This window comes from Neoarius graeffei, chromosome 8, assembly GCF_027579695.1.
Source record: "Neoarius graeffei isolate fNeoGra1 chromosome 8, fNeoGra1.pri, whole genome shotgun sequence".
Classification (NCBI taxonomy): domain Eukaryota; kingdom Metazoa; phylum Chordata; class Actinopteri; order Siluriformes; family Ariidae; genus Neoarius; species Neoarius graeffei.
Window position 1 is genome coordinate 21113314 of NC_083576.1, and position 24837 is coordinate 21138150.

The window sequence follows — 24837 nt, forward strand, 5'->3', positions numbered from 1 at the left end:
ATGTTTGAAGTGAACATTAACTGAAGCTCTTGATTTGTATCTGCATGATTTTATGCATTGCGCTGTTGTCAAGGGATTGGCTGATTAAATAACTGCATAAAACAGCAGGTGTATGGGTGTTCCTAATAAAGTGGTCGGTGAGTGTATAAAACTTTAAATACATCGGGGGTAAAAATAAGAGAAAATAGGCTACTTTTTCAGTCAGTCTCTCCATAATCGTGTGCAAGTAGCAACCAGATGGATTATACTATAAACAGGTCACCTGCCAAAGAGAAGGAGAGTGAAGATCTACACACATGCACGAAGGTTCTGACATTTTAGACACCAGGGTCAAGAAAGAGGTCCAGAGAGACAGCAGGAGCTCAAGAGGACAGATAATGAGGAGTTGAGTGGAAGAGAGAGAGAGATGAGTTTATTTTTAACCCCATCTGCTTTGTGTTGAAGGAGAAGATGCACCCTGAGAGGATAAACCACAGGAGTGCACATAAATAGACATCTGCAGTTTGAGAAGACTGGCATATAAGTGTTTGAAGTTTATGAAAGGCTTGCAAGCATGGACACACACTAAGCATGAACACAGTGCAGTGAGTTTTCAGATACTCAACACACAGATACCGTATAAACACAAAAGTAGGCCTTAGGAAATCACTGCCTAAGCCATTTGGCAGATCTGAGAGCCAAGTGTGTAGAAAGTTTTTCCAAGAAAGAGGTGTGACATGACATCAGTTATTGATTTGGGTGTCGATGGTTTCTATTAATATGGATCTTTAATATATGCAGTCAATAAATATGTCATTATAATCCTTGGCAGAGGGACAGGACTATTTGGGATGCAGAGTTTACCAAGATTCCTGTGTGTGTGTGTGTGTGTGTGTGTGTGTGTGTGTGTGTGTGTGTGTGTGTGTGTGTGTGTGCAATATATAATGTTGTCTTGGTTTCCAGCAGTAGCAGCTGTTTGGGGGTTTGGCTGAGCCACTGAGCCACTATTACCAACACTACACTGCCTATTTCTGTAGTATGTGTTGTTATAAAGGTCAGAGAGAGAGAGAGAGGGGGAGAGAGAGAGTGAGAGAGAGAGAGACAGTTTGAAGAAAGCCTGACTACAAAGGCAGAAGACAGAAAAAAGAAAGCCAGAGAGAGAGAGAGCTTGTTCTGATCTTGTAATAATTTAAAATAAATGGACAGTTCTGCTATGGCCAGTGAGATGGACGGAAAAAAGAGCATGGTGAGAATACTCATTTCGAAGTATTTCCTTTATTTGATGTGCTGATATTTCATGTGACTTTTTTCTGTCTTTCATTTAAGACAGTTTCTTTTCTTCCCATTAGTTAGAGATTAACATTAACACATGTAGGCCATGCACAAGCCTATCTTATAGCTGGAGTAGGAGTTCAGATATTTTATTCACAAATCTGAATTAGACAGTAACGGCTCCCACGGAATATTTCCAGAAGATTGCAAATCATCTGAAGGACTGTTCAGGAATCTCCTCCACATTCAAGTATTTCGGGAGTATTTTGTCTTGAGCACATGCTTGTTCACCAGAATACCAGGAATCTATATCTGTACGGTACTGACTAGTTGGTATGCATGATCATGCATGTTTACACACACCTGCTTATCAAGAGGAATGCCTGTCACTCTTTTATGAGTGCTGATGACCTTTTGTGACACATACATTACATTACAAGCATTTAGTAGACACTCTGATCAAGAGCGACATACAACATACCCAGAGAAGCTGGGGAGCAGTTGGGGGTTAGGTGACTTGCTCAAGGACACTTCAGCCATTTCAAGGAATCAAACCAGCTACCTTTTTGTCCCAAAGCTGCTTCTCTAACCATTAGGCCATGGCTTCCCCCTACAACACCTGTAACCATTCTTCAGAAGAAGATTTCAGTCCACATAACATATCATATACATGCATGATTTAAATCCATTCTAAAAGATAAAGAAAAAACATCTCTTGTACAATGCACTTGTTTTTAAATTTCTATTCTATATTTTTAGTTGAATTTTTAACTTTGAGCTTTTAGCATTTTAACTGGATACTGTTTTATCTGTAATCAATTGTAATGTTACACCAGGTGTATTTTTGTCTGTTGTATGGTTATAGTTTTTATTGTAATATTGTTTATGCTGCTCTCTTGGCCAGGTCATTCTTGGAAAAGAGATTTTAATCTCCAATGAGTTTTGTTTTTTTTACCTGGTTAAATAAGGGATATTGATTGACTGATGTAGTACTATAAACAGTAAATAAAAATGGCTAACACCTATATAAAATGTAGGTCATGTACAACATTTCTAATGTAAGATATTCTTAAAAGGTTGGGATATTTTTGCTTTTATATTTATTTATTTGTTTATTTTTGGTGGGGCCTTCACAGGATGCCACAGAAGAATCCCATGAGGAAGACAGACCGAGTGGACATGACACAGAGCCTTTGAGTGGAGCCACTGACACCATGAGCAGGACTAATGAGGAGAATGGAGAAGAAGAGCCAAATCCACAAGCCACCAAGAGAGAAAGTGATGGCAAAGGTGAGGGTGACGGTAACGGAAATAAAAATGGAGAGAAAGAAATTGAGACACAAACAGAAAAGAAAGACAGTGATGAAAAGGAAAAAGCAATAAACACAAATGAAACTGGAAATGAAGAAGAAGAAGTCAGGGAGAATAAAGAGAATGTTGTTGAGCAGGGGAAAGGGAGCAGTGAAGCTGAAATCAAACCAGATGAAAAGTGTGTAGAAGAAGAGAAGAGAACAGATGAGAAAGAGAAAATTGCTGACTCTGAAAACCTGGCTTCAAAGGCAGCAGAGACGGAAGTAAAGGCAAAAGATGAGGCAAAGGCTGAGGTAAAGAAAGCAAGCGCCAAAGACAAACAAGAGAAGACTAAAGGAAAGAGTGGAGTAGCACCTTCCTCTTCTGTTCCCAGACCCTCCATGCAGATGTCCTCTCGCCAGCGGAGTGCCAGACCTTCAGCCAGAAGAGACGCCATGGCAAAGTTTCAACAAGATTCGTGAGCCACTACCATCATCATCATCCATCCACAGCCATGTCACTACATTCATTGGCATTTACAGTAATCACACTATTTCTGCATATACCTAAAATCTAAAAAATGCATGTTGCCATCAATATTAAAATTGACACATAATTCATACGTATGATCTACTGATATCTCTTATCTTCAACAGTAAAAATGCATGCTGGTGTGGATATTCTGAAATTAGTGCTAGAAATAACACGTGTCTCTTTTCACCTTGTTTGTGTCCACTGTGTGTTGCTGTGATTTCCGTGTGTAGTATGTCTGTATTTATCGAATAGATGAATACAGGCTGTTTTGGCTTGTTGTAGGACTCCAGCAGTTCGCAACTTTAAGGTCCAAAAGACATCTGTAGGCGTATCTGCTGGGACATCAATCAAGCAGAAAATCCTCCACTGGTGTAGCAGCAAAACACGGGCCTATGAGGTGAGAATGTGGACATGGATAGGATTTTCAGGATTTCTCCAGTATTTTTTCAACTTAGTCACTATACGTATCTGTTGAGTATGCACCCTCACTGGCCACTTTAATAGGAACTTGTTCTTGATTCTAAGATTCCTGTTCTTGGCTGGCAGGACTGGAACCCAATATGGTCTTCTGCTGTTGCATGCTGAAATGCTTTTCTGCTCACCACAGTTGTAAAGAGTGATTATATGAGTTACTATATCCTTCCTGGAAGCTCGAACCAATCTGGCCATTTTCCTCTGACCTCTCTTATCAATAAGGTGTTTCCACCCATAGAACTGTCATTCACTCAAAGTTTTTTGTTCTTTGCACCATTCTGTGTAGAAACTGTTGTGTGTGAAAACCCCAGGAGATCAGCAGTTTCTGAAATACTCAGACCAATCCATCTGGTTAGCACCAACACCCATGCCACAGTGAAAGTAAAAAAAAGAGATCACAATTTTTCCCATTCTGATGTTTGGAGTGAACATTAACTGAAGCTCTTGATTTGCATCTGTACTCTCTAAAAAAAATACACTGGCTTAACTTAAAAAAAAATTAAGATTACAATTTGCACGGATCTTTTTAAGTAGTTCCAACTCAGCCATTATTGAGTAAATCCCATGGCATTTTTTATAGTTAGGCTAGCTCAGTTACTTTAGTACAACCAATATGATTTGATTTTTTTCTAGAAAAGCTTAATAAGGTGATGTTAGGACTGGGGACTGTCTTGGCCTCTAGAGGCCGCTGTTATGTTTTTATCTTGTCATGTTTGTTTTGGCCTCTAGAGGCCGCCACTGCTTCTGTGTTTTGTGTTTGTTTTTGACAGCCATGTGCTTTTGTTTTTCATGTGCCTTGTGCCCCGCCTAGTCCTCATTATCGTCACCTGTGTTCAATATATTTTGTGTATTTATACTCCCTCAGTTTGTCCTCTAGTCACGGAGTCTTTGTGCTGCTTATGGCTAGTAACCTCTGTCCCGTGTACCTTGCTTATGCCCTTGTGTTTTTTGGTATTTTGCTTTCTTTTGGACTATGTACTTTACATTCTGAATCTTCTAAGCGTTTGCATTTTTGCCTTTTCTTTTCTGACTTTTGGCTTTTGATTTGACTTTGAACTTTTGGATTTCTTATTTTTTCCCGTTTATCTTCTGAGCATTTGGATTATACTTTTTTTGCCTTGGACTTTTTGAACATTGTAAATAAACTGTTTTTTCTATTCTACTTTCACCTCACTCCTCTGCACTTGAGTCATTCCCCTAGTGGGGGTTTGCTGGATTACTACACCAGCAACCCGGGTTCGATTCCCAGCAAAACCCTAACAGAAAGACTCCGTCATGACCGACTCAGCAGAGGCTGCTTCAACTGTCTACCCAGCCAACCTTCAGGGAATTATGGCAGCTTTGACATGCTTCGGAGCGACCATGGACACTCATGGACGAACACTCGCAAGCCAACGTGAGGCCCTTGCTTGCCACGAGGTACTGCTTCAGCAAATTGGGAAAGCCCTGGCACAGCTGACTCCTATGCCCACATCGCCTCCTCCTGATCATTCCCCTGCTCCACCATCTGCTCCGCTGCCTCCGTCACCTCGCGAACCCTGCCTTCCTGCACCACAGAGGTATGGCGGCAAGCATGGGGAGTGCTGGGAGTTCCTTACCCAGTGCCAACTCACCTTTGAGCTCCAGCCTTCCACCTACACTACGGATCACCGCAAGATCGCATATGTGATATCCTTGTTAGCTGATAAGGCACGAGCTTGGGCAACAGCCGTCTGGCAGAGACAGGGACCTGAGTGCTCTGACTTCAAGCTGTTTACGGAGGAGATGCTTCAGGTCTTTGATCAGGCAGACATCAGTAAAGATGCAGCCAGGAAGCTCATGTCCATCCGGCAGGAAGGAAGCGTTGCAGACTATGCCATCTCGTTCCGGACACTCGCAGCAGTCAGTGGATGGAACAAGACTGCCCTGGTTTCAGCCTTCCACCATGGTCTGTCTGACCCCATCAAAGACAGTCTGGCCTCTATTGGATGCCCAAGTGACCTCTAAACACATCTCACATGCCATTCGTCTTGACAACAGGATTAGAAAGCGCCGCCAAGTCCTGAGCCTCCCCGGCCTCACTGCCTCAACATGGAGCCCGTCTACCTCCTCCAGTGACTGTCCGGAGCCCATGCAAGTGGGCCGTACTCGTCTCTCCGCATCTGAGAGTGAGCGCAGAAGGAGGGACAAGTGCTGCATCTACTGTGGCAAGCCTGGCCATTTCCAAGCATCATGTCCCGAGCTCTCAGGAAAAGGACCGCCCCGTCCAGCCGAGGGAGGGTTGTGACAGGGCCTACCCTCTCTCCCAAACTCCCTGGCCAAGGAGTCTACATCCCGGTCTCCATCTCCTGGGGTGAGTCCGTCCACTCTTGCCAGGCCTTGTTAGACTCCGGGGCGGCTGGAAACTTTATGGATGTCCACTTCGCCCGAAGAATTAATGTCCCTACGGCACCTCTTGAAGTCCTGCTGTCTGTGTCTGCCCTGGATGGCCAAGCTTTAGGTGACGGAAGAGTCACCCAAGTTACTTCTCCAATCTTTCTCCAGTCTCAAGGTCACAAAGAAGAAATTTCCCTGCACCTTATTCATTCGCCAGAGTTCCCAGTTATCCTAGGCCTTCCTTGGCTTACCCGCCACAACCCTCATATAGACTGGGTAACAAGCCAGGTTGTGGAATGGGGTCCTGCATGCTATGCTTCTTGTCTGCTCTCTAACTCTCCTGTGTCTCCTGCCGAGCCTCCTGATCTCACAGAGTTATCTCAAGTTCCCACAGAGTACTGGGATCTTAAAGAAGTCTTCAGCAAGAGTAGGGCCGCCGTTCTTCCTCCGCACTGCGCCTACGACTGTGCCATCGACTTGCTCCCTGGGACTACCCCTCCTCGGGGCAGACTGTTTTCCCTCTCTCAGCCAGAATGCAAGGCCATGGAGGAATACATCAAGGACGCCCTGGCCTATGGGTTCATTTGACCCTCCACCTTACCTGCTGGTGCCGGCTTCTTCTTTGTCGGCAAGAAGGATGGGGGGCTCCGACCGTGTATTGACTACAGGGGCCTGAACAAGATCACTGTGCACAACCGCTACCCCCTTCTGCTGATGTCCACAGCGTTTGACCTGCTCCAAGGCGCCACTATCTTCACCAAGCTGGACTTACGGAACGCTTACCACCTCATCTGTATCCGACAGGGAGACGAGTAGAAGACTGCCTTTAACACCCCGTCAGGGCACTATGAGTACCAAGTGATGCCCTTCGGACTCACCAATGCACCAGCAGTTTTTCAGGCCCTTATCAACGACGTCTTGAGGGATATGATCAACCAGTACGTTTTTGTCTACCTTGACGATATCCTAATATTTTCCAAGACCTTGCAGAAGCACCGCCACCAAGTCCGCCAGGTCCTCCAGAGGCTGCTACAGAACAATCTGTTCGCTAAGGCCCAGAAGTGTGAGTTTCACGTCCCCGAGGTTTCCTTTCTGGGTTTTATTGTACAGACAGGACAACTCCAGATGGATCCAGCCAAGACCCTGGCCATCCAGGACTGGCCCACTCCCAAGTCCATCAGAGAAGTTCAGCGGTTCTTAGGATTTGCTAACTTCTACCGCAAGTTTGTCAGGAACTTCAGTTCTGTAGCAGCGCCCATATCGGACCTCACCAAAAAGACTGGTGGATCTTATGTCTGGTCTCCTCAGGTGGAGAAGGCGTTCAAGGACCTCAAGCACCGCTTCTGCATGGCACCCATTCTGGTCCTCCCGGACACTTCACAACCGTTCATCGTCGAGGTGGACGCCTCGGACAGTGGTGTCGGCACGGTACTCTCTCAACGCTCAGATGGAAGGTTGCACCCCTGCGCATACTTCTCCCACCGCCTGAGCCCTGCAGAGTCCCGGTATGATGTGGGGGATCGGGAACTGCTCGCAGTTAAACTGGCCCTTGAGGAGTGGAGGCACTGGCTGGAGGGAGCACAACATCCATTCCTGGTTTGGACGGACCACAAGAACCTGGAGTACCTCCAGCAAGCCAAAAGACTGAATCCACGACAGGCTAGGTGGGCCTTGTTTTTTAGTCGATTCGACTTCACCCTATCGTACTGCCCAGGCTCTAAGAATACCAAACCTGACGTGCTTTCCAGGCTGTTCTCACCCACCAACAGGGAGAGTGAAGTTGGGCCTATTATCCCTGCATCCCGGATTGTGGCCCCTGTCCGCTGGGGTGTTGAGGAGGCCGTCTGACGAGCTCAATGCAAGGACCCCGGTCCTGGGACGGGGCCACCGGGCCTCTTGTACATCCCACGTCAAGCCCGGGCTAAGGTTCTCCAGTGGGGTCATTTGTCCCCTCTCACCACCCACCCGGGAGCGCGGAGGACCCTGGACTTCTTGAAAAGACGCTTCTGGTGGCCAAGCATGGAGAAGGAAGTAAGGTCATTCGTCCTGTCCTGTGATGTGTGCACCAGAAGCAAGAACCCACGACAGCATCCCCAGGGCCTCCTGCATCCTCTGCCCATTCCCCGGCATCCCTGGTCCCATGTGGCAGTCGACTTCATCACGGGCCTTCCAGACTCTCAAGGTAACACTGTCATTTTGGTCATAGTCAACAGATTCTCTAAGGCCTGCCGCTTCATACTGCTGTGCAAGCTCCCTTCTGCTCTCGAAACTGCCAAACTAATATTTACTCATGTCTTCCGAGTCTTTGGTCTCCCACAGGACATCGTCTCAGACCGAGGGCCCCAGTTCTCCTCCCAAGTGTGGTGGGGGTTCTGCAAACTCATCAGGGCCACTGCCAGCCTCTCCTCTGGGTTCCACCCCCAGTCCAATGGCCAGACTGAGAGGCTCAACCAGGACCTGGAAACCACCCTGCGAGGCCTGGTGATGGATAACCCAACATCATGGAGCACCTGGCTGCCATGGGCAGAGTACGCCCACAACACCCTGCAGTCATCGGCCACCAAGCTGTCACCGTTCCAGTGCCAATTTGGGTTCCAGCCACCTCTGTTTCCGGACCAGGAGGAGGACGCTGGAGTGCCCTCAGTCAACCAGTACGTGAGACGGTGTCGCAAGACCTGGAACAAGGTCAGGAGGACCCTCATCCAGACTTCCAGGGCCAACCAGACGCAGGCCAACCGCCATAGAAGGCCTGCCCACATTTTCCGCCTTGGGCAGCGGGTTTGGCTGTCCGCCAAGGACCTTCTGCTGCGGGTGGAGAACTGCAAGCTTGCTCCTCGCTACGTTGGCCCCTTCAAGGTTGTGCGCAGGGTGAACCCCGTCGCCTACCGTCTCCAGTTGCCTCGGATTCTAAGGATCAACCCCACATTCCATGTATCCCTGTTGCGGCCCGTACTGTCCTCGTATGCCCCTGCCCCTAGGAATCCCCCACCTCCCCGCATCCTCCAGGGTCAGACTGTGTTCATGGTGCGCCGCCTGCTCGACTCTCGCCGGGTCCGCGGCGGGCTTCAATAGCTTGTGGACTGAGAGGGCTATGGCCCTGAGGAGCACTGTTGGGTCCCCGCTCGGGACATGTTAGACAAAGAACTTTGCTGGGACTTCCATTTGGCCCATCCGGATCGCCTCGGGAACGTTAGGAGACGCTCCTTGGGGGGGGGGGGGGGGGGGGGTCCTGTTAGGACTGGGGACTGTCTTGGCCTCTAGAGGCCGCTGTTATGTTTTTATCTTGTCATGTTTGTTTTGGCCTCTAGAGGCCGCCACTGCTTCTGTGTTTTGTGTTTGTTTTTGACAGCCATGTGCTTTTGTTTTTCATGTGCCTTGTGCCCTGCCTAGTCCTCATTGTCACCTGTGTTCAGTTTATTTTGTGTATTTATACTCCCTCAGTTTGTCCTCTAGTCACGGAGTCTTTGTGCTGCTTATGGCTAGTAACCTCTGTCCCGTGTACCTTGCTTATGCCCTTGTGTTTTTTGGCATTTTGCTTTCTTTTGGACTATGTACTTTACATTCTGGATTTTCTGAGCATTTGCATTTTTGCCTTTTCTTTTCTTACTTTTGGCTTTTGATTTGACTTTGAACTTTTGGATTTCTTATTTTTTCCCGTTTATCTTCTGAGCATTTGGATTATACTTTTTTTGCCTTGGACGTTTTGAAGTGTAAATAAACTGTTTTTTTCTATTCTACTTTTGCCTCACTCCTCTGCACTTGAGTCATTCCCCTGGTGGCCTAGTGGGGGTTTGCTGGATTACTACACCGGTGGCCTGGGTTTGATTCCCAGCAAAACCCTAACAGGTGAACCAACTTAATTTTAATGAAAGTTTAAGTAAACAAATTATTTCATTTAAGCTATTCTAACTTATTTATTTTACGTCCATTCTACTCAGAAATGTCCATGCAAATTGTTACCTTAATTTTTTTTAAGTTGAGCCAGTGTATATATTTTTTTTGTATTAGTAACTTAATTCATTTTAGTCAGAACAAATTACACATCGCAATTCCTTCTTTATGACCAAACCTTTTATTGTAAAACCGAAGTCAACTTATAAACTTTATTATTATATAACCTATAAACATGCCTACTTCCAAAATACTTGGACAAAAAATAAAATAAATTCACACCCAATCGGTTTAAAAGTATTTTAAGAAGCTGTACCATGAGAAACCAGACTCATTTATTTATAATTAGCTAAGTTGCTCTTCATAAGAACAATTAGAACAATTTGATCTTCCAAACAAAACAATCAGAATCAAAATCCATTGAAAACTCAGTGAGGAGTAGCGATTTTCCTGAAAGTTCATTAATTGGCCTAATTAGCAACGTGTTAATGAGAAATCACAAAACCAGGGAAAGCTTTGTGCAGACTGATTAGCTCTTCCAAACAAAATAATCAGAATCTGCATCCATTGAAAACTCAGGGAGGAGCAGCAGTTTTTGTGAATTGTGGACAGACGGACAGACAGATGGACGCCGCATGATGGCAACAGCTCCGACCAGTGAACTAAAAAGCTATTATAAATATTAAATCTGTGTTTTGTATTAAATTAATAATTATAGAGTATTCTATTTCCTTGTTTTGTTGTATTGGTGCAAGTGTTGAATGATGACCAATTTTGAAAATTTTAATCGTAAAATTAATTTTAAGAAGGCTTTTTCTGTTTCTGGTTGAGAGTACACTGTGCGCATTCTGGCTGCCGCTTCTCACTGGAGCTTCTTATTTTATTTTCCCTTTTGTTTTTCTTTTTTGTGTTTGTGTAGTTTGATGTTTGTTTTTAGTTTTTTGTTTGAGTGTTTTGTCCGCCGGTTGTGGTGTAGCTCCGGACCCAGTTTTGGGCGTTGGTTCCCTTCAGGCCTTGGTTCGCTGTGGGTGATGGCTGTGTGAGCTCATTGCTCTTTTAACATTGTGGTTGTCCAATGCTCTGTGCAGCGGTGCGTTTGTGCTTGGCGTGGTGTTCTGGGCAATGTTGCCCGGTGGCGTTGTGATGGCTGTGTAGTCAGCATGGGACTTATTTTTGTGTGCCTTTTGGTGGAACTGTGGCTGCTACACCATTGGAATTACATCCTGACCTTGTTTTGGTGGACTTCCCCCCCATAATTGTAAAGCGACCTTGGGTATGAGAAAGGCGCGATATAAATTTAACTGATTATTATTTATTTTATTTATATTTTATTCAACTTTTTTATTACAGTTACTCTGCCTATATTGTCTATTTCTCAGACTGACCCATGTTTTAAATGAGCAATAACACTCCTAATAAAGACAAGGGAGAAATTCTCCATCATGACCATGTCTAAGTCTGTAATGCTTGAACTCAGTCTTGGTGTTTTAACTTTGCAAATTTCACAAATCCAATTCATTGAAAAAAAACAAGCAAACTTCTGTTTTTTTAATGCTAAAGATGAAAAACAAGAAAAAAATCTGCTTGCAAAAAACTGCACTGAAATGGGTTTTTGTGTTACTCCATACATTTTCAGAATGCAAACATTAATAGCAAATCTACACTCCAAAAAAAAAACCTAAAGCCTTTTTAACTACAGTATTATCATAGTCTTACTGTGAACCTTTATGAAATAAATGCAAAGATTTTAAAGTACATTTATATTGCACTGATATTGTTGTCTGACATGTTGCTGAATAATGAACGCAGAGTAACTGTAAAAACAAAGTTGAATTTAAAAGCCTTAAAATTAATTCTGCGATTAAAATGTTCAAAATTGGTCATAATTCAGCACTTGCACCAATACAACAAAATAAGGAAATAGAATACTCTATAATTATTAATTTAATACAAAACACAAATTTAATATTTATAATGGCTTTTTAGCTCACTTTTTTTTTTTAGCTTTTTAGTAGGTGATGAGCTATTGCCATCATGCAGCGTCCGTCCAGCCGTGCATCTGTAATTCACAAAAGTCTGGCAAGTTGCATTAGAGTACTAGTGACCAAATATGTGAAATTAAGGAGGAAAAAAAGCTATAAAAACATTTCAAACAGATGCTGTGGTGACTACAGACCCATTTTACGGGTTGCCAGCTTAACTAAATGCGCCAGCTGCCTAACTACAGTGTCTTGCAAAAGTATTCATCCCCCTTGGTGTTTGTCCTGTTTTGTCACTTTACAAGCTGGAATTAAAATGGATTTTTGTAGGGTTGGATTTACACAACATGCCTACTACTTTAAATGTGAAATTGTTTGTTTGTTTTTTTTATTGTGACACAAACAATAATTAAGATGAAAAAACAGACATCTGGAGTGTGCACTCAGCCACCCACGCACCCCAAATTCAATACTTTGTAGAGCCACCTTTTGCTGCATTTACAGCTCAAAGTCTCTTGGGGTATGTCTCCATTACCTGAGCACATCTAGCTGCTGGGATTTTTGCCCATTCCTCAAGGCAAACCTGCTCCAACTCCTTCAGGTTAGATGGGTTGCATTGGTGTACAGCAATCATCAAGTTATGCCACAGATTCTCAATTGGTTTGAGGTCTGGGCTTTTTAAAAAAAAATGTTTGAGTCAGCCAGAGGTTTGAGAGTGGGACATCAACCTTTGTCCCACTCTCAAACCTCTGGCTGACACAAACAGGTTTTCCTCCAGAATTGCCCTGTATTTAGTGCCATCCATCTTTCCTTCAGCCCTGACCAGCTTTCCTGTCCCTACAGATGAAAAACATCCCCACAGCACGAAGCTGCCACCACCATACTTCACTGTAGGAATGGTGTTCTCAGGGTGTTGGGTTTGTGCCACATATGCCATTTCCCATGATGGCCAAAAAGTTAAATTTTTGTCTCATCTGACCAGAGAATCTTCTTCCATGTGTTTGGGGAGTCTGCTACATGCTGTTGGGCAAACTCCAAATGTGCTTTCTTATTTTTTTTTCTTTAAGCAATGTCTGTGAATATTCTCAGTCATCCAGGTCATAGTAACTATGGGTGGTAAAAGAAAGCAACTGGACTTGCTTGAAGATTCTTGAAGACGTTTCACCTCTCATCCGAAAGGCTTCTTCAGTTCTGACTGACTGATAGGGAGTGTCAGGTATTTATCCTCTCATGGATGAAAAGCTCATCTAAGGTGTCGTTGAGTCATCCTGTTGGTGTGGGTCACTGGGGGCTGAATGTGAATGGCCTCGAGAGTTGTTAGGGTGATCAATGGATTGCCCGTTAAGGTGATCAATGGAATGCTGATTCTCTCTGTCCTCCTGTGAGCCACTGAAAACAGCTGGGTTTTGGTGTGCATTCAGTTGTCTGGGAAGTGTGCCAAGGACTGCATTGTAGGTGGCTGATAAATTATGTCTTAGACCCCCACCTCTGTTCAGTGATGGCCGTTCCAGGTTGACAAAAATGGCTTCTTTAACTCTTCGCTCATACCAACGATCCTCTCTGGCTAAAATGCGTACGTTGGAATCCTGAAATGAGTGTCCTTTGTTGTTAAGATGAAGGTAGACAGCAGAGTCCTGGCCTGAGGAACTGGCTCTCCTGTGTTGAGCCATACGTCTGTGAAGCGGTTGCTTGGTTTCACCAATATACGAGTCCGTGCATTGCTCACTGCACTGAATTGCATACACCACGTTGTCCTGTTTGTGTCTGGGTATTCTGTCCTTAGGGTGGACCAATTTCTGCTTCAGGGTGTTACTGGGTCTGAAACGTACCGGAATGTTGTGTTTGTAGAAGATCCTCCTGAGTTTCTCAGATAGACCAGAAATGTAGGGAATGACAATGTTCTTGCATTTGTTCCTGTTATCCTCCTTGTCCGTTATGTTCCTTTTCCTGCTCTTGAAGAAAGACCAGTTGGAATACCCACAGTTCTGAAGTGCTTTCCTGATGTGATTCTGCTCCTTCTCTTTTCCCTCTACCGTTGTAGGGATGTTCTGAGCCCTGTGTTGCAAGGTCCTAATGACCCCCAATTTGTGTTCCAGTGGGTGGTGAGAATCGAAGAGTAGGTACTGGTCCGTGTGTGTGGGTTTCCAGTAGACTTCGATGCTAAGGCTTCTGTCTTGTCTAATGTGTACATCACAATCCAAGAAGGCTAGATTATTCCCACTTACGTCCTCCCGAGTGAAATTGATGTTGATATCCACTGCATTGATGTGTTTAGAGAAGGCTTCCACTTCATGGGCTTTGATTTTAACCCAGGTGTCATCCACGTATCTGAACCAGTGGCTGGGAGCAACTCCTGAAAAAGTGGTCAAAGCTTTATGTTCCACTTCCTCCTTTTATGTTCCTTTTATGTTCCTTCCTCAGATACGTGGATGACACCTGGGTTAAAATCAAAGCCCATGAAGTGAAGGCTTCTCTAAACACATCAATGCAGTGGATATCAACATCAATTTCACTCGGGAGGACGTAAGTGGGAATAATCTAGCCTTCTTGGATTGTGATGTACACATTAGACAAGACAGAAGCCTTAGCATCGAAGTCTACTGGAAACCCACACACACGGACCAGTACCTACTCTTCGATTCTCACCACCCACTGGAACACAAATTGGGGGTCATTAGGACCTTGCAACACAGGGCTCAGAACATCCCTACAATGGTAGAGGGAAAAGAGAAGGAGCAGAATCACATCAGGAAAGCACTTCAGAACTGTGGGTATCCCAACTGGTCTTTCTTCAAGAGCAGGAAAAGGAACATAACGGACAAGGAGGATAACAGGAACAAACGCAAGAACATTGTCATTCCCTACATTTCTGGTCTATCTGAGAAACTCAGGAGGATCTTCTACAAACACAACATTCCGGTACGTTTCAGACCCAGTAACACCCTGAAGCAGAAATTGGTCCACCCTAAGGACAGAATACCCAGACACAAACAGGACAACGTGGTGTATGCAATTCAGTGCAATGAGCAATGCACGGACTCGTATATTGGTGAAACCAAGCAACCGCTTCACAGACGTATGGCTCAACACAGGAGAGCCAGTTCCTCAGGCCAGGACTCTGCTGTCTACCTTCATCTTAACAACAAAGGACACTCATTTCAGGATTCCAACGTACGCATTTTAGCCAGAGAGGATCGTTGGTATGAGCGAGGAGTTAAAGAAGCCATTTTTGTCAACCTGGAATGGCCATCACTGAACAGAAGTGGGGGTCTAAGACATAATTTATCAGCCACCTACAATGCAGTCCTTGGCACACTTCCCAGACAACTGAATGCACACCAAAACCCAGCTGTTTTCAGTGGCTCACAGGAGGACAGAGAGAATCAGCATTCCATTGATCACCTTAACGGGCAATCCATTGATCACCCTAACAACTCTCGAGGCCATTCACATTCAGCCCCCAGTGACCCACACCAACAGGATGACTCAACGACACCTTAGATGAGCTTTTCATTCATGAGAGGATAAATACCTGATACTCCCTATCAGTCAGTCAGAACTGAAGAAGCCTTTCGGATGAGAGGTGAAACGTCTTCAAGAATCTTCAAGCAAGTCCAGTTGCTTTCTTTTACCACCCATAGTTCTTTAAGCAATGTTTTTTTTTTCTGGTCACTCTTCCATAAAGCCCCACTCTGTGAAGTGTATGGCTTAAATTGGTCCTACAGATACTCCCATCTCCGCTGTGGATCTTTGTAGCTCCTTCAGTGTTATCTTTGGTGTCTTTGTTGCATCTCTGATTAATGCCCTCCTTGCCCAGTCTGTGAGTTTTGGTGGGTGGCTGGTGCCACATTCTTTCCATTTTGCTATAATGGATTTAAAGGTCCTCCATGGGATATTCAAAGTTTGGGATATTTTTTATAACCTATCCCTGATCTAGGGGCAGCGCAGTGGTGTAGTGGTTAACGCTGTCGCCTCACAGCAAGAAGGTCTGGGTTCGAGCCCCGTGGCCAGCGAGGGCCTTTCTGTGCAGAGTTTGCATGTTGTCCCCGTGGGTTTCCTCCGGGTGCTCCGGTTTCCCCCAAAGACATGCAGGTTAGGTTAACTGGTGACTCTAAAGTGAGTGTGAATGGTTGTCTGTGTCTATGTGTCAGCCCTGTGATGACCTGGTGACTTGTCCAGGGTGTACCCCGCCTTTCGCCTGTAGTCAGCTGGGATAGGCTCCAGCTTGCCTGTGACCCTGTAGAACAGGATAAAGCGGCTAGAGATAATGAGATGAGATCCCTGATCTATACTTCTCCACGACTTTGTCTCTGATCTGTTTGGAGGCTCCTTGGTTTTCATGTTGCTTGCTTAGTGTAGCAGAGTCAGGGTCCTTCCAGAACAAGTTGATTTACACAGACATCATGTGACACTTTGATTGCACACAGGTGGATCTTAATCAATTAATTATGTGACTTATGAAGTGAATTGGTTGGACCAGCTCTTATTTAGGGGTTTCATATGAAAGGGGGTGAATACCTATGCACACTCCAGATTTCTGTTTTTTCATCTTCATTATTGTTTGTGTCACAGTTTAAAAAAAAATTACACCTTTAAAGTGGTAGGCATGTTGTGTAAATCAAATGGTGCTCATCCCCCAAAAATCCATTTCAATTTCAGCTTGTAATGTGACAAAACAGGCCAAACACCAAGGGGGATGAATACTTTTGCAAGCTACTGTATCACACATGATATGGAACATTGATAAGTAGAAAAAATGTTTCTCAAAAATGTTGTAAAGCCAGATCAAAAATTGCCTCTTACATTACAAGGTAGTTACAAGGTAGAGCATGGTGCTCTTCAGACACTAGCTAACTAAACATATGCTCACTCTACAGTTGATCAATTAGCTTAGGATAAGCTACAACTTAAATTTTAGTGTGTAAAAATGAATTCTTGCAATGTGTGCTGACACAGTTAGTATATGCTGCAAATAAAACAAAGAAAGATAGTTACTCACCAAGAAACTTTGCCTTAAATATTTCTTGCAAACTCCTGTTTCTCTTGCTCTGTTCAATTAACCAACTTTAATCTCATGGTGGTGTAATGGTTAGCACTGTTGCCTCACAGCAAGAAGGTTCTGGGTTCAAGCCCAGCAGCCAACAGGGGCCTTTCTGTGTGGAGTTTGCATGTTCTTCCCATGTCTGCATGGGTTTCCTGCAGGTGCTCCAGTTTCCCCCACAGTTCAAAGACATGCAGTTAGGTTAACATGGGGCTGCCTTGAGCAAGGCACCTAACCCCCAACTGCTCCCTGGGTGGGCACTGTAGCATATCTGCCCACTGCTCTGGGTATGGGTGTGTGCTCATTGCTCGCATGTGTGTGTTCACTGCTTCAGATGGGTTAAATGCAGGACAGAACAGGGGCAGACTCACTGTGCTTGAGTATACATGTGATAGATAAAGTTCTCCTTCTTGTTCTTATTCTCTTCCTTTGTTTTCTAGCTAGTAGGTGTAGTCAGGCAACAAAATATATCCAGACAGTACTGAACTTTGCTTTTGAACAATGCTCAGTAGATATACAAGTTGCACTAACTTAAAGCTAGACTGCCTTTCGATTTCATAAAAATCGAACAAAAACAGTGTAATTTAGTTCCCTCTGAAATTTGGTCATCGTGATGTATGTTTATTTCTGTAATATCTCACAAACTATCAGGCCATTCTGTGGCTGGGAAGTTATTTAATTTGAGGGGATTCCCGAGCAAATAATGTGCATAAAATCACTCACTTCACGCGGTCAAGCAGACAGAGGAAGTCCATGTGCACAGTGCAGGTTTACTTTCTTCTTCTTCTTTTGGGTTTTACGGCAGCTGGCATCCACAGTGTTGCATTACTGCCATCTACAGGTTTACTTTGACCGTGCACTGACAGTTACAGCATTCTGTCGCTAAACGAAAAGCTGATCACACCAAGGTGCTCGCTGACTGCCTATTTATTAGTTTGGTCCTGTGTTTCCTTTCCTTCGCAACATAGCATCTTTTCTTCTCACTTTCCATTACTGTAGTCGGTCTTTCATGTTTCATTCGCATACTCACGTCCTCCATTTTTCTCTCCTGTTTCAAATTTGTATCCCACAATGCCTTGCGCAAATGGGGAAAGCCCACCATGTGATGCATGACATAGTATCTTGGATTGGGTCATGGTGAAGCAGGAAAAAATAGCAGAGAATTTAGGGCCACGTGGCCTTAATTGTTCTATTTTTAAAAAAAATAAAAATAATAAAATTGGAAGTCTGTGATTTGAATTCAGTAGCTTTTGGTCCACACTTGAAAAGTCTGAAAAGCAATCTACCTTTAAGCATTTTCTTTTGTTAAGTGAAGAGAAGAATGTTTATTCAAAATTGGTATATATTTAAGACACTATTCATCATTTTCATTTTGACCAACTTCTTAAACTAAGTTTTCAACTGATTAAAACATGTACATGTAACAAACTCAATTATTTCAGCTGAAAAAGCTCTTGATTTTATGCTTTGCTTACTAATGCCATGAATCATTTCTTAGACTGCAATGTGCTGCTGTCAAGGGTTTGAAAAAAAAAAAGAAACATGGTCTCATCTCATTATCTCTAGCCGCTTTATCCTGTTCTACAGGGTCGCAGGCAAGCTGGAGCCTATCCCAGCTGACTACAGGCAAAAGGCGGGGTACACCCTGGACAAGTCGCCAGGTCATCACAGGGCTGACACATAGACAACCATTCACACTCACTTTAGAGTCACCAGTTAACCTAATCTGCATGTCTTTGGACTGTGGAGGAAACCAGAGCACCCGGAGGAAACCCACGCGGACACGGGGAGAACATGCAAACTCCGCACAGAAAGGCCCTCATCGGCCACGGGACTCAAACCCAGACCTTCTTGCTGTGAGGCGACAGCGCTAACCACTACACCACCATGCTCCCAGAAACATGGTAAGAATACTAATTTAGAAATGTTGTGGATTATAATATTAGAAGTGTTACATATGTACATGTGACTTGTTTTGTCTTCCGGTTTCTTCAGTAATACACGTAGACCATGTAACTTTTATTTAACAAAATTTTTATGTGCTCAAGCAGCTCTTAGTATCTAACACCTGGAGCAGTATTTCAGATGTTTTATTTATTAGCCAATACTAGACAGTAATGGCTCCCACTGAATAGTTCCAGCAGATTGCAAATTATCTGAAGGGATGTTCAGGATCTCCTCCACATTCAAGCATTTCAAGATTATTTTGGTTTTGGCCTTGAGCACACAGGGGCGCAGCTGGGAGAGGGGGAGTTAGGATGATTCTAAGGGCCTGGCACTGACAGGGGGGCCTGTGAGAGATATTAATATTTTAATAGTATTGCCTTGTGTAAGTTTTTGAAATAAAATATTTCATTTCATCTGTTAAAATATGCAAATTATACATGGTTATGATTTGCTATAACATTTTTCTTGAATTATTTATGATATTGTCATTTCACCCCTCCACCCTTTTTACTAATGGTACAGTCTGATTCTGGTCGCGGGACACATGAAATGTGTAGCTCCGTGGGTGCACAGCGCCGCTATTAGTGCAGCTTAGAGCAGCTGGCAGTTTTTCTATGTGCGCAACAGAGGTATACATTCTAGAAGCTGCTAAGCAGGAGCAGATGTTATAAATTATGAAGTCCGGATATCACACTGTGTGTGAAAAAAATCACCTTTTTTCATAGGTATCTTTATTGTATAATTAAGTCTAGATGTTTTGCCATTGTTCATGTGTGGATTTGTTGATATTAAGTATTTAATATTTTGCACATTAGCTGTGGTCATAGATGTCATTGCTATTGTTCATGTGTGGATTTATTGATACTGTTGCTAAGTATTTAACTTGAATATTTGAACATTTGCTGTGTTTTCTAATAAATGTGTGATGCCTAAAAGAAACCAAAAACACTTTGTGGATTTCTTGCAGTGCACTATGTAATTGTATCAAAAAACTAGTGTAGTTATTTGTCAAGGCATACATTTGATCACATACAATAAGTCAATAAATGGAGGAAACAAAGGAATACATTTTGTAATCCTGATTATTGATGATGTTTGCTGGAGGGCTCTGGAGTATCCATAATGTGCATACAGAATGTTATAAATCCATACTGATACAGTGATGCATGCAATTTCTCTCAACACAAACATTTGGATTGAATGAACTCCATAGGCTACTGAGTGGCCTAATAATAGTTGCTCATAAAAGGAAAAAAAAAAAAATATATATATATATATATGGCGGCACGGTGGTGTAGTGGTTAGCGCTGTCGCCTCACAGCAAGAAGGTCCTGGGTTCGAGCCCCGGGGCCGGCGAGGGCCTTTCTGTGCGGAGTTTGCATGTTCTCCCCGTGTCCGCGTGGGTTTCCTCCGGGTGCTCCGGTTTCCCCCACAGTCCAAAGACATGCAGGTTAGGTTAACTGGTGACTCTAAATTGACCGTAGGTGTGAATGTGAGTGTGAATGGTTGTCTGTGTCTATGTGTCAGCCCTGTGATGACCTGGCGACTTGTCCAGGGTGTACCCCGCCTTTCGCCCGTAGTCAGCTGGGATAGGCTCCAGCTTGCCTGCGACCCTGTAGAAGGATAAAGCGGCTAGAGATAATGTGTGTGTGTGTGTGATATATATATATATATATATATATTCCATATATATCATTGTAGCGCTTGCAAAGTGTGGGTGGAGCACAGAGGACGGCAGGACAACGCTTAGAGGCAGAGAAGGCTATTTATTAAACAACTTTTCAGTTTTAAATGCGGCGTAAGCCCACATACACACACACATGCACACTCTGCTCTGGTCCCGGGTTGCGCTCCCTCTGCTCTCTCTCTGCCTCCTTAAATAGGGAGCGGTTACTGGGAAAACACACAAAACACAGGTTAACTACCGTCAGGTGTAGCGATTCTGCCACTCACCTTCCCTGGCTCCGCCCTCCTGTCACAGACCGGCGCTTGACCACGCCCCCGCTGCCACATACCCCCACCACCCGATACAGGCCGGGCGCCTGTCCGGCCTGCAGCCGACTCCCCCCCCCCCCCCCCCTTGACGGGAGAGGAAGTCCGCCACGACCATCTGCGCCCCCGGCCTGTGGACCACCTTGAAGTTGAAGGGTTGGAGTGCCAGATAGCAACGGGTGATCCACGCGTTGGCATCTTTCATGCAGTGGAGCCACTGGAGGGGCGCGTGGTCCGAACAGAGGGTGAAAGGGCGCCCCAGCAGGTAGTAACGGAGGGTGAGGACCGCCCACTTGATCGCCAGGCATTCCTTCTCGATCGTGCTGTAGTGCCCCTCACGCACTGACAGCTTCCGACTGATGTATAGGATAGGGCGATCTTCCCCCTCCACCTGCTGGGACAAAACTGTCCCCAGCCCTCTGTCCGACGCATCCATCTGTAACATAAAAGGGAGAGAGAAGTCAGGGGAGTGTAAAAGTGGCCCCCCACACAGTGCAGCCTTTACCTCAGAGAAAGCCCGCTGGCACTGCTCCGTCCACTGGACCGGATCTGGTGCCCCCTTTTTAGTGAGGTCAGTCAGCGGGCTGGTGACGTCCAAATAATTAGATATAAACCTACGATAGTAGCCAGCCAGCCCCAGGAACTGTCTCACCCCCTTTTTGGTCTTGGGCCTCGGGCAGGCCGCAATCGCTGCTGTCATATTAATTTGGGGACGCACCTGCCCATTGCCCAAGTGGAAGCCCAGATACCGTACTTCCACCCGCCCAATCGCACACTTCTTTGGGTTGGCAGTGAGTCCCGCCTGCCTCAGCGACCTAAGGATGGCCCTCAGGTGTTGCAGGTGCCGCTGCCAGTCATTACTATAAATTACAATGTCGTCTAGATAAGCGGCTGCATAGGTGGCGTGGGGCCGGAGGACCCGGTCCATCAGCCACTGAAACGTAGCGGGCGCCCCAAACAGCCCAAACGGAAGTGTGATGAACTGGTGTAAGCCGAACGCTGTGGAAAAGGCCGTTTTCTCCCGGGATAATGGAGTCAAGGGGATCTGCCAATATCCCTTCGTCAAATCCAGTGTCGAGTAAAAGCGAGCCATGCCTAGTCGATTGAGCAGCTCATCAATACGAGGCATTGGGTACGCGTCGAATTTAGACACCGCGTTGACTTTTCTATAGTCCACACAGAACCGGACCGAGCCGTCGGCCTTGGGAACCAAGACCACCGGGCTGCTCCAGTCACTGTGGGACTCCTCGACGATGCCCATTTCGAGCATGGCCTGAAGTTCTTCCTGAACCACCTTTTTTTTGTGTTCGGGTAGTCTATAAGGGCGGCTACGCACTACCACCCCCGGGGGCGTCTTTATGTGGTGTTCTATGAGGTTAGTGCGACTGGGCCGGGGCAAGAACACATCCAAAAACTCGGCCTGCAACTGGGCGACCTCCGTGAGTTGGGTCGGGGAGAGGTGGTCACCACAGGGGACCAGAGAGGTACGTGATGCCAATGTCCCTTTTTGAACCTCCGGCCCCAGCTCTGCCTTCTCCGGAACTACCGACACCAATGCCACGGGGACCTCCTCGTTCCAGAGTTTCAGCAGATTGAGGTGGTAGATCTGTAGTGCCCCCTCCCTGTCCGTTCGCCTAACCTCATAGTCGACGTCCCCGACTCGCCGTGTGACCTCAAAGGGTCCTTGCCACTTGGTGATTAATTTGGAGCTCGACATGGGCAACAGGACGAGTACCTTATCTCCCGGAGTGAACTCTCTAAGGCGCGTGCCCTTGTTGTACAGGCGGGCTTGCCGTTCCTGGGCCTGCCGCAAATTCTCCTGAGTTAGGTGGGTGAGCGTGTGGAGTTTTGCGCGCAGGTCCATGACATACTGAATTTCGTTTTTGCTCTGTGAAGGTCCCTCCTCCCAATTTTCCCGCAGTACATCTAAGATGCCGTGCGGCTTACGCCCATATAATAATTCAAACGGGGAGAACCCCGTGGAGGCTTGGGGGACCTCTCGCACTGCAAATAACAAGGGTTCGAGCCACTTATCCCAGTTACGTGCGTCCTCACTTATGAATTTTTTGATAATATTCTTGAGGGTGCGATTGAACCGTTCAACTAAACCGTCCGTTTGTGGGTGATACACGCTGGTGCGGATCAGCTTAATACCCAGTAGCCCATACAGTTCGCTCAGTGTTCGTGACATAAACGAGGTGCCTTGGTCAGTCAGAATCTCTTTCGGGATTCCAACCCGGGAGATGACGTGGAAGAGGGCCTCTGCAATACTGAGTGCTGAGATATTGCGAAGAGGCACCGCTTCCGGGTATCGCGTTGCATAGTCCACCAGAACCAATATAAAGCAGTACCCTCGTGTTGACCAATCTAATGGCCCAATGAGATCCATCCCAATTCTTTCGAACGGGGTCTCGATTAATGGTAGGGGGCGCAAGGGCGCTTTTGGAATGGCCGCTGGATATACTAACTGGCATTTGCGGCACGCCGTACACCATTTACGGACGTCGCCACGAATCCCCGGCCAATAGAATCGGGCCATTATTCGGGCTAGTGTCTTATCCTGCCCGAAGTGTCCAGCCATGGGATTAAAGTGAGCCGCCTGGAATACCAATTCCCGGCGGCTCTTTGGAATTAATAACTGGGTGACTCGCTCTTTCGTCTGAGTGTCCTGCGTCATTCGGTATAATCTATCCTTCAAAATGGAAAAATAGGGGAAGGACGGGGTGGCGTTCGGCTGGAGCGTTTGACCATCGATTACTCTCACTTGGTCAAACGCGTGTCGCAGAGTCTCGTCTCGCGATTGTTCTAGTGCGAAATCCGCGACGGATTCTCCAATAGAAAGAGGAGGAGCCGGCGGCTCCTCACTCTGTCGCGGAGATGACGTTGACGGCTCTGCGACCGCAGCTCCAGCCAAAGCGACACCGGGACCCTCCCCTGTCAACCGGCAGGACCCACTCTTTACTAGGTGTGCCATTAAACCCTGAAATCCCGGCCAATCAGTCCCCAAAATCAAATAGTGGGTAAGGCGAGGATTAACCGCCACCTTCACTATAGATTTTTCCCCTCTGAAATATATGTGGACCGACACCAACGGGTATCTGTGAACATCCCCGTGCACACACAACACCTTCACCCCCTGTGCTCCCCCCAATGCCTCGTCTTGCACCAGGCTTTGGCAGATCGAGGTCTGATTGCAACCCGAATCCACCAACGCCTGATATGTAGCCCCTTGTACACTCACCGGTATGCGATACGCTCCGGCCCGATCGAGGGCAGCTTCTGGCGCGTCGGGGATCCGCACCACCGCCCCCACCTCCATAGCTGCGCACTGTTGCTGCAGGTGGCCCGGTTCCCCGCAGCGCCAGCAAACCGGCCCGGGCCTTCCCTCTGCAGGTGTGTTCTGGGGCTCACTCACCTGAGGGGGGGGAGAGACAGACACAGAAGGGGGGGAGAAAGAGAGAGAGAAGAGGAGAGAAGAGACGGCATCGTCAGCCGTCCTGCCGCCGGAACAGCTGCCAAATGATCCTCCGCCAGTCCTATGGCCTGATCCAGCGACACTGGGCGGTGGCACTGGACCCACTCCGCGGTTCCGGCTGGTAAGCAGGCGATGAATTGCTCCAGCACCACCTGATCGATGATTCCCTCGGCATCGCGATCGTTGGCCCTCAGCCACCGCCAGCAGGAGTCCCGGAGCTGCTGGCCAAATGCGAATGGCCGGCCGACTTCCTCCATCCACAGCATGCGGAAGCGCTGGTGCTGTTGTTCGGGCATGCGCCCCACGCGCTGGAGGACGGCCCGGCGAAGGTCAGCGTAGGCCAGCCGGCGGTCGGCGGGGAGCTGTAGTGCGGCCAGCTGCGCTTCTCCCGTCAGGAGGGGGAGGAGGCGCGCCGCTCCATCGGCCACCCCGAGGCTTCGGCGACCTGCTCGAACAAGGTGATAAACGCCTCGGGGTCATCCTGCGGGCCCATCTTGGTCATGGTGAGGGGAGACGGGCCCGCAGCCGGGGCGCTGGCAGACCCCGCCGACGCGAGGAGATGCCGGAACGCCTCTCGATCTTCCCTCTGGGCCAGCACCAGGGCTTCG

At 46.4% G+C, this 24837-nt stretch overlaps 1 protein-coding gene across 1 annotated transcript in view; it reads left to right on the top strand.

The window, feature by feature from the left end:
* The first annotated feature begins 1065 nt into the window (after positions 1 to 1065).
* Positions 1066 to 24837, top strand: part of smtnl1 (smoothelin-like 1) — a 34246-nt gene continuing 10474 nt past the window's right edge. Inside the window, exons 1-3 of the mRNA XM_060926870.1 lie at positions 1066 to 1225; positions 2388 to 3019; positions 3358 to 3472. Coding sequence (XP_060782853.1) covers positions 1178 to 1225; positions 2388 to 3019; positions 3358 to 3472 — 795 coding nt within the window. The 5' untranslated portion in view covers positions 1066 to 1177. The remainder of the gene's footprint in view (positions 1226 to 2387; positions 3020 to 3357; positions 3473 to 24837) is intronic.